The following is a 10,966-nucleotide window of genomic DNA, read 5'->3' as shown; positions in this document are numbered from 1 at the left end:
ACTTCGTCTTTTGACGATGAGAGTATTATTCTATTTTCGAAACCTTCTTTATTTGCTGACTGCTGAGCCTCATCTTTTGAACTGCATTTTTACCGTGGACATTGAGGAAGCTTCGAAATAACTGCTTGTATCGCCGATGTATAAAATTACCATTAACCTCAAAATTTAGCCAAAATGATCATTTTACCCTTCGCTCAAAATTAGTTTTAAAACACTTTTTTTTTTTTACTTCTGATTTCTGTGATTAACTTTTGTTTTTGAAGCGCATCCAAGCACCCTATGCAGCAGCAGCCTTAAAAAAGAAAACCCAAGAAGAAAAAATAACAGAGGGACCAACTTCTACTCAAGAATCTATGGATCTCATGTATCTTGGGCCAACAAGCACTCATTTTTTGAAAAGAAAAGTGGGAGGCTAGAAGGAAAGAAATATAGGCTGCTCTTTTTCCTGGCTGTGTAGGAAAGGAAAAAGTTTGTATTTCTCTTCATTAATTAAATTCTACCCAGAGAGAATTATTACATAAGAACCAGCTTTACTTCCCTTCCACAAACGGAAAACAACAAAATACCGCCATCTTCATTCAGGTAAGAAGATCTTCTGAAAAAAATTCTATTTTTGAATCAAAACCCATTTTTATAGATCAAATTTTATCCATGCCCACGTTAAGATTTTGATCTATTTCCATCAACGATTCAATCTTAAAACCGACATGGATTTATCTTCACTCTGTTTCATTCTTATTACAGGGTTTCTGTTCTTTGGTTACTTGGTAGTCGTACTTTTTTACCGATTTTATGTATTCTAACGTTTTTTTGTTTTTCTCTGTATATTGAATCGAATAATGATATGATAGTGTTTGTTTAATACAAATTATCATCCATGGGTTTAACGTATACACTGTTTAAGCTTCGCTTATATTGTGCTTGATAAATTGTTTCAAAGGAAACTCCAATTTGTATGCATATACATCATAAGATTTTGTTTACTTGGATTTTGATGTTTTTAGTTGAGAAGTTTTGATCTGAACAAGTCTATCAAATTGCATAGGAACAGATGAAGGAAAAGAGCTCGTTTGAGAAATTTCGTGCTTGGGCAATTAGTTATTCAAGCTTAGCGAAGAACACATTTGATATCCTGGGTTATAATGCAAAGTAGCTGCTTCATAGTACTTTGATTTATTTTGTCATTGCTGTAGCCGGTTCCAATCAATTATGCACAAATTGATACTGAACCCTCATAATATGTCAACATTAACCTCTAAGCATGATGCGCGAAATAGTAACTGACATTGTTGTTTTATTATATTTCTTGAAACTAGTTTCTTGGATCTACCTGATTGGTTAGTTATTTCTTTTTATTCTTTTAAGTACCCGAGACATAAAATTTGTATTAAAAAGATGATTGGTAAACTTATGTTCGCAGTTTTCACTTTAACTTGTGTAATTTGCTATGTGCAGTAAATAAAGCTGTAGCAGCTTCACAGAAGAATCCATCATTTTTTCTCCCCGGGGAGAGAAAAATGAGCATCAGTTTGGCATCCTCCTCATCATCAGAAATCTCTTATCCTTGTTCAAAGAATCTACAACACAAAAATGAAAAATTGCCTGTGTCAAAATGTTTTGTTGGGCTTGGTAGTTCTAATAAGCAAAACCGTCAGCGGCTTTTGAGTCGTGATGCAGGAAAGGTGGGTGTTTCTCGGCCTTTGATGCCTGAACATGTAAAAGAATCATACATGGGAGAAAAATATCACAAGGACGAGGGCATTCAGAAAACGAAATACGTGAGAACATTGTTAATTGACAATTATGATAGTTATACCTATAACATATACCAAGAATTATCTGTCATCAATGGAGGTAATCTCTCTCTCCCTCTCTCTCTCTCTCTCTCTCTCTCTCTCTCTCTCACTCACTCACACACACACACCTTAACCTTCCCTTCTTCCTTTATTGTCTCTTAAATTTGGGACCTTGGATCGTTGGAAAATCGTTTTTGTGATAATAATTCTTCCTTGTCAATTTTGTTATTTCTGTCCAGTTCCTCCAGTGGTGGTGCATAATGATGAATTGACATGGGAGTTCCTTCAGCATTACTTGTATGAAGAAAAGGCTTTTGATAATATTGTCATATCACCTGGGCCTGGATCTCCGATGTGTCCAGCGGACATAGGTTAGTTAAGTGAGACTTAAGAAACACCCGTTTCTTCTTCTTTCAGAGCGTAATTTATAGTTTGTGTCATAAATCATTGACGTAGGAGTCCTGAAAATCCAATGGATTATTCGAATAGACAACAGCATTCATCTGCTCTGGGTTACGACAGAGTTCTGAATTGTACTATATGGTGCCGAAATGCTATTCTGCATGAGGCTTCGCGCACCAGCGGTAGGTCTCATAGTTAAATATAATGGATATAAAAGAGACTCAAAAAGTAATATACTAATACCAGCTAAGAACTTGCGTACCAAAGAGCTTATTCGGCATGAAATTGTAATTTTCTACTCAATTTCCTTCTAGACAGTCCGTGTTGTTGACATGTTAACCTTGCTCGAATTTGTTATTGCATATACAGAATCATTCAGTTTAGAACATGTCGAGTTTCATGATCGTCTTGGCAAATGACACACATGCATTATGTGGCTTTATTGATTATGGTTGTTGCTGCTAAACATTTGGATATCGTAGGTCAATGTCTGTTGTTACTGCACAAGAAAACATATATATTGGTAAAACTTTCTAAAAGTAACATGAATGATTATGGTTGATTTTACAGGAATATGTTTGCAGATACTGCTAAAGTGCAAGGATATACCGATTTTGGGTGTTTGCCTAGGTCACCAGGTCTGTTCTCATATATATTTTCAATCTTATCGCAGAAAAGCTTAACGATTGTGTTGCACGGGTGTCCTTATAACAATCTTACTCCACAGGCCTTGGGATATGTCCATGGCGCGCGAGTTATACACGCCCCTGAACCAGTCCACGGACGTTTGAGGTATCCTTAGTCTCTTAATGGTTTATTTATCATTTCTTTGGTTTCCCATATCTTTTGCTAGTCTTGGTCCAATGCGTAAAATATGCTCTTATGGCAAATCAGTTAGCACAATTAAGATTATTATTGGCCTCACTTTCCTTCCATTGTCAGAACTAGCAAACTATATTAACTGATTTTGTACCACAGTTGTAGCATAGCATACTTGATGCGAAGTTTTCTATTTTCTAGAAAGTTAAGTTTGTAACTGGTTTCCAGTTCAGTATTTAACAACACGCTCCTTGTCCCTTCAGTGAAATTGAACACACCGGATGTAATCTGTTCCTTGAAATTCCTTCTGGACGCAATTCAGGATTCAAGGTAAGTTGGTCATTTGTAAGTAAACCAGCTTAATTCTATAATAGAAAATTCTATATCCAAATTAGAAATGCTTAGCCCTCTATATCAGTTTCCATGGTTCCATTTTAGCAAAATTTGACATTATTTTGATATGGCTTCTGGGTCTTAACATCCATCTTATTATGATTTCAAGTAGGTTGTTCGCTATCACTCTCTTGTAATTGATGCGCATTCACTCCCAAAGGAACTCATTCCTATAGCTTGGAGCTCTTCAGCAAATACAACTTCATTTCTTGAGAACCAGAAGGTTACCCCCAATTCTTTTGGAGGTCAGATTGTTTGTTCTCTCACTTTGTGTATCCGCTAGAACAAATGTTAAATTGGAAATTCTGATCTTTTAATAATCCTGAAACAGAGAACGCAAAACTCATCATGGGTATTAGGCACTCTACCAGGCCTCATTACGGTGTGCAGGTCTCTCTCTCTCTCTCTCTCTATATATATATATATATATATGTATGTATATATATATACATACATACATACATACACACACGCGCGCGCGCTTTGCTCAATATCACTATAGAACACGAACAATATTTGGCATAGTTTCTAATTTTGCTGGTTTCGCAAATAGATTTATATTCCCACTGTGGCAACACTGAAATGAAACTCATGAAAAATATCAGCATTAGCTGGAACTAATGGTTAAAAAACTATATTTGAGCTCTCTGGTTTGAATAATTTAGCTTAAAAACAGATTTTAAGAAGTTACGAGTAATTATAACCTAAATACGATTATCTTTCCAGTAAATGAAATCAACTTATTTGCAGAAATTGAACACTGTCAAGATCTGCGTATGAAATAGTTTGTTGATTTAGATCATATATATTCAAGCTGTACAAAAGGATTCATTATCGTTACATATGAGCCAACCGAGTTTATTTCGCATGGAACTGAATTTCTTTTTGGTACCCGTAATTCCCTAACGAAGAAGAAAAGAATAACAGAGAAAAATAGGATTCCCAGCTAAAACTTTTTGTGTTTTTTTTTGTCTTCGTTCTAGGTTCCTGTAATTATTTTACAATGCTCTAAGTCCTTCATGTAGTCAATATAATAGATCCAAGTCTTTTGTGCACACACCAATGGTTCATTATGGCTAGGTAGTAGCCTCATGAAAAAGCTCTATTTATGTGTGTGTTTTCCTGGCTGTTGCTTTGTGCTACTTTACATGGTTTGGTGTTGTTCTGACCTTTCAGTTTCATCCTGAGAGCATCGCTACATGTCACGGGAGGCAAATATTTCAAAACTTCAGAAGGATCACAATGGATTACTGGTCGAGGCTGTTCCCAGTCTCTAAAAGTAATATTCACGATAATGGTAAGAAAAACCTTGCGATTTTTCATTTGTAATGATGCTACTATGATATTTGTTTGTAAACATCACCTTAACTTATGTAGGGATGTTGTATTCATTAAATTGATTGTTCATGTACCTCTTAGTTAACACGGGCATGTTTGTAGACATTGGAGTTACATCTTGGAGAATATAATTTCCCTCTTTTTGGTTCAGTTAGGTATAAGACCTGTTACCATTGTCCATTCGATTGTGTGGTTCTTGCGTGATTTGGAATATAAATAGTTTCGTTACCTTTTAGATATAAACACATAATAGACACAGTAACAAACATAAACATACTCTAACCATTCAGATAAAGACAATATCGTAGTCCATAAATATCATACTAGTTCACTAGTTTACTTATTATGACGTGGTAAGTTCTGTTGACATGCACAAATGACACTCTCGGTAGCACCCGAACACCCATATCATCTATGTGGGACGTAATGGCTGGTTTTCTGGGACGTTGATCTACTTATGACTAGAATACCATCACGATAGGTTAGTCCAATCTAAAATTTATAACCATGTGATCTATGTGCTGGAAATAGTCACGTTGATTATACAAATAATATTTTTGTGAAAAACAAATTTAGTAGACTTAACATATTTACTTGGAATGTTATTCTTTACATGTTCTTCTTCTTTTCCTTTTACTCTTCATCTTAATTTTTTTGTAAATAGATGATTAGGATAACATGTCATTTGGAAACTATGATTTATTAAATTTGGGTATAAACAAACAAAACCAGGGGGGCAACCATATGATGATCTGTTTAAAAAAATGACTGAAATGTGAATCCAAAGAATGAGACATGTCTTATTGGTTTTATTTAATGGTTGTAACATTTTATATATGTGATATAATGGTACCATGTTTTGTATTTGTTTGCACTAAGGCTTCTATTCGTGAAATGGCATTTATTTCTTATCCTACACGAACTATATAATAGGATTGAAATATAGGAGGTTTCATTCAAATTCCCGACTTAGACCCATATTGAGGTGGCAAATTGCATCAAATTTCCCTGATTATAGCGTAGTGGTGTGCGTGCTGTTCCGCACCACACAGATTCGACATGGATCTTCTTGCTCTTCATATAAGTCTTTAAGTTAGCGGTACATTACTCCTTAAGTCAGATGTTCGATATTATACATGCCGAAGCTGTCCCTTCTTTTGTTTCTCTGTTAAATAAAACTTTGATTAGCATGGATGCAGATGCAGTTGCCTCGTGCAAGTCGAGTATTCCGAGGAAAACAGCTTAAAAGTAAGCCGTTAGTGAACGGTGTGCAGGCGGGAAAAACATTAAGTATGTGCAAACCTGTGAACGAAAGCATTGGTGCACGGTTTCTTAAGTTGAAGTGGAAGAAACTGGATCGCTTGGCTAGTCAAGTTGGTGGAGCAAAAACTATATTCTGTAAGTTGTTTGGAGATGGGAAAGCAGAAAACACCTTTTGGTTGGACAGTTCTTCAGTAGAACAGGTTTACCTTTTTGCTAAGCAAATGTTTTCTTATCACGATAATTCTACGAGGATGTATTTTTTTTGACTGGTTGTTTATGATGCTCATGTGTTTCTGTTGTTGTTAGCTACATTGGTATTGATTACTCATTTTACCTTATTTTTATTTACAGAGAAGGGCACGCTTTTCATTTATGGGGGGTAAAAGTGGAACTCTGTGGAAGCAAATCACGTTTAGAATATCTAACAAAAGGTGAAATTGTGTCTGCTTCTTTTCAATGGGTATTTTTGGAATAAAAAGGGTCTGACATTTGTATATCCGATGATACCTCATACATTTGGAACCTGCTTAGTAACCTATCAGGTTCAGTTAGTTGTCCAGTATTTGGCCATGCATTCACCCAAAACTTGTCTGATCTGATAACCTTGAGTGTTTAGCAAGACTTATTCGGATGCAGAATGGGCTAATGCAATGGCTCAAATGCCATTTTTGCGCCCGCAAGGCAGAAAAGGAACTTGTTAGGTTTTTCTCAGTTGAAAGAAAAGAAGAAAGTTAAGCACACCGTCTAGATTATAATCTTGATAAATGCAATAATTTTCGTACTTGTAGTGCTTCACTGTTTAAGTTCTTGCCGAGGTAGTATTATGTAAAATATTTATATTTTTTAACAGATATTGTGCTCATGCCAGTGATATAAATGCTAAATCGGGAGGTTATTTATCAATTGAAGATGCAAATGGATTTGTGGAAAACAAGTTTCTTGAAAATGGGTTTCTTGACTTTTTGGACAAGGTATTATGTGTTTATTTATGCTGGAACCATAGCATTTTTGGAGAATGAAAGGCGAGTTTTGATGTGTAATTCTTCTCTTGACATGTCTTACAGGAGCTTCGTTCTTTTCGTTATGAAAAAAAAGATTATGAAGAATTACCTTTTGACTTCTGTGGTGGATATGTTGGTTTTATTGGGTAAGTGCTTAACTTTTAGTATGCAGATATCAAATAAATTTAAGATAGGTACTTGAAAACAATAATTTTCACCAAATTATACTACGTATTTCATTCTCGTTATTTAGCAGCAGTTTCGGCTTTAACTTTCTAAGAACCTTTTTACTATGTTTTCTGCCAACAGAGTGTAGTTTAGTTTTCTATAGACATATTAATCGAACTTTTGAGAAGACTCAGCATATATTCTTTTCTGGGGTCATTTTCTTTAACACTGCTATACATCCATATACTGAACACTTCTAGTCACGTCCCTCTGGTTTTTAAGTAGAAAATGTAGGAGTGGAACTCAAAGACCTCGAGGTTGACACAGGTGGAAATGACTTAAGACATGAATTTTTAGGTCATTTAAAGTTCTATTCCATGATTTGATTCTTGGGTAACAAAAGAAGACAAGGAATCATTGTCCTCCTGAGAGTGATAGTTCCCACTTCCCAGCAAAGAAAATGTCCATGTTTTTTAAAGCTGCTGATTCTGTTTTCTACAGTCTGACAGCTAAAAGCTGTCAGGAATGTTACCGAAAAAGAAAGGAAGCAGCTAAATGCCTAAAACTAAAACATGTTTGTGACCGTAGCGGATCTACTCATCCTGTACACAAACTGTCTACATTATAGCATCAGCTATCATCTTTTACTTTGTTCTTACCTTTCCTATCAAACAGGTATGGTCTTAAAGCTGAGTGCGGTATGGCATCCAACTGTCATGAATCACGAACACCCGATGCTTGTTTTTTCTTTGTGGATAATATGGTCGTGATTGATCACCGTAATGATGATGTATATATTCTATCAATACACGAAATTGCTTATCCAGAAAGTACTTTAGGACAAGCATTGAATTCAAACAGTAAATCATGGCTGGATGAGACGGAGGAGAAGCTCCTAAGATTAAAAACAGCAGCTACGGAAAAGCTGAAGGAGAAGAATTCAGAGTCAGACGTCCCAACCCCACAAGAGTTGGGGTTCCATGCCGAGAAGTCAAAAGACCAGTACATGAAAGATGTCGAGACGTGTTTGAATTTCATCAAAGACGGAGAAAGCTACGAATTGTGCCTGACGACTCAAATGAGAAAGAAAACAGGCGATATAGACTCTCTGGGACTTTACCTGAGTTTGAGAGAGAAGAATCCGGCTCCATATGCTGCTTGGCTTAATTTTTCCAAAGAGAATCTATCTATATGCTGTTCATCCCCTGAGAGGTTTTTACAATTGGATGGACGCGGTACGTTGGAAGCAAAGCCAATCAAAGGCACGGTTGCTCGTGGTTTGAATTCCGTTGAGGATGAACAGCTTAAATCACAGCTGCAGCACAGGTAACTTGTTTAAAGTTTGATCTGATGAAATTATATTTATCGCGAGGATCACAAGTAATTTGGTCAATGGCTAATAAGTTTGTTGCTCTCTCTCTCACTCTCGATTCAACAGTGAAAAGGACCAAGCCGAAAATCTAATGATTGTTGATCTATTAAGAAATGACCTTGGTCGTGTCTGTGAACCTGGCTCAGTTCATGTTCCCCGGTTAATGGAGGTTGAGTCTTATGCGACTGTTCACACGTTAGTGAGTACAATTCGAGGGGAGAAGTGTGCAAATTTGACACCAATAGATTGTGTCAGAGCTGCATTTCCAGGAGGTTCGATGACTGGTGCGCCAAAGCTGAGATCGATAGAAATTCTCGATTCTCTTGAAAATTGTGCAAGGGGTGTTTACTCTGGCTCTATAGGTTTTTTCTCGTATAATCAAACATTCGACTTGAATATAGTAATAAGAACAGTTGTCATACATGAAGGTGAAGCTTCTGTTGGAGCAGGAGGAGCAATTGTTTCTCTGTCAAAGCCAGAAGATGAGTACGATGAAATGATTTTGAAGACACAGGCACCTGTGAAGACAGTGATGGAATTCCAAAGAAAATCAAGTGCGCACGAGTAAAGCAAGTTCAATATGTTTTTTAGAGTTTTTCCCCATATTCTTTATTTTTCATATTGTGTTTTTATGGTTCCCTTATGGGGATTTTGGCATTGTAACAAAGGGATCCAAAATGGGTTCATTAGTAGTTGTAAAATTAAAATGTACAATAAACTATTATTCAAGGTTTTGGAATGAAAAAGAAGGGCTTTACCATTGCTTTGCATACCGTTTTCTACGAACATGATTGTATATATTGATATTGATAGATTCAGGGGGGAGTTCGGTTCTCAGTTGGTCAGTTCTCTTTTTTGATACACAAAAGAGGGAAGGAAAAAACTATCTGATTCCGTTTTGTTAAGACTGCAGCAGAAGGCTGCTTACCTAGTTAAGTTTTTGATCTGTATTAACATTAACACCAACTCATGGAGGGAAGGCAGTGTGTTAACAAATAAGAGAAAGCCATCTCTGGAGAGTAATTTTGAGCAAGGAAATGCTCATTTCATGAATGAGTGGAAACCAAATGACTTTGGAATATGTTTTAAGTTGTCATCAGCCGTATTGACAGACGCAGAAATGAATCACTTCATTTTCAAGCACAGAAGGAAGTAATTTATAACGAGATTACTGGGCAACAGCCTTGCATGACATAGGTTCATGCATAAGTACTTCATATTACGAGCTCTTTACTGAATGCTACAGGCAGCTATTCGATATAACAAAACTTGATGTTACAATTGATAAAGGAGTAGAAGAGTAAACACAGACATATTTCAACGGCAGAAGCATAAAAGAACAAGTTGAAATTCAAAAATTTGCACAACTGAACAAACTTGGGCATCAATAGATAATTCAGAATGAGCATCATTTGAACTGCAAAAGAGAGAGTGTGAGGGAGGGGGAGCTTGCATCACCAAATAAGATGAGCCCCAAAAGATAATTGAACTAATCTCCCCAAAAACATCTTGTCTAACATGTAAGAAGATGTTAAAGAGTTCGTGTTGACTCCACCAAACCCCTTATTGTTAATATTTTCAGTACCTGATGCGGAGGTCTCAAACCCTTCTCCAAGTTGTAACTAAGCAACCCCGCGTTTGACAAAATGTCCTCAAGGCTGACCAAGTTCCTCAATGAAGAAATGCATAATACGTTCCAGATGCTTGTCCTTCAGAGTCGAGATATGGGGAAACTTTCTAAATACAGATTTAACATCTGATCACAACCACCCATAGCTCTTGAACAATTTAAATATTGAGAATGTCAGCTAAAGCTTGAGTGAAGTGAAATCAATTGGCAGCATATTCATTACCTGCGGTTGACCCCGTTCGCAGAGGCAATCCTAAGGTGTCTGGGTAAAAGAAGTTTGATCACAAGCACCAACTGTCTTCAAGTTAAAAGCCGGTGTAGACATCTGCGTTCCCCCTTCTACTTATAACTCTATCCATTCTTTCCGACCAGGTTTTTATGTTTACAGTCCCAAGTTGTCAAACTCATCTTGTCACACAGAGTTCTTATTTACCATAAACTCCCTTGTCTAGCCGTATCGGACCTGGCCGCTACAGGTCTGACACCATGACACAACATACTTTTCCCAAGATAGTACAAGGGAAGTTCAAATATCAAGTTTCCTTTCTAAACAGGAGATGCCATGAGTCTCAAACCTAGGACATTTCTATATTACTTGTTTGGTTTCTTAGACTAGTTTTGTATCTGATATTGTAAGCAACTAAGCATGAATGAAGTTTTTTTTGTTTGATGAACATAAGTATGCCAATGAGCAGCCTGACTACCATAAAAAAAATCTCCATATATGCCACTAGTATAGTGTTATGCACTCTATGGTCAGATCAGTGTACCTTCGATGAAGTTT

The 10,966-nt window shown here is 36.5% G+C and overlaps 1 protein-coding gene across 1 annotated transcript; it reads left to right on the top strand.

The window, feature by feature from the left end:
• Positions 1–402: 402 nt before the first annotated feature.
• Positions 403–9,322, top strand: LOC113358717 (aminodeoxychorismate synthase, chloroplastic-like). The gene is made up of 15 exons (XM_026602367.1): positions 403–582; positions 1,456–1,854; positions 2,036–2,167; positions 2,769–2,836; positions 2,926–2,990; positions 3,281–3,347; positions 3,523–3,655; positions 3,742–3,800; positions 4,587–4,707; positions 5,937–6,211; positions 6,363–6,442; positions 6,862–6,982; positions 7,076–7,158; positions 7,856–8,506; positions 8,619–9,322. The coding sequence occupies exons 2-15, from the start codon at positions 1,518–1,520 to the stop codon at positions 9,118–9,120; spliced, it is 2,694 nt and encodes an 897-aa protein (XP_026458152.1). The 5' UTR covers positions 403–582; positions 1,456–1,517; the 3' UTR covers positions 9,121–9,322.
• The last annotated feature ends 1,644 nt before the right edge of the window (positions 9,323–10,966 follow it).

The sequence above is a fragment of the Papaver somniferum genome, chromosome 3 (genome assembly GCF_003573695.1).
Source record: "Papaver somniferum cultivar HN1 chromosome 3, ASM357369v1, whole genome shotgun sequence".
Classification (NCBI taxonomy): Eukaryota; Viridiplantae; Streptophyta; class Magnoliopsida; order Ranunculales; family Papaveraceae; genus Papaver; species Papaver somniferum.
This window is presented reverse-complemented; position numbering and strand designations above follow the sequence as displayed.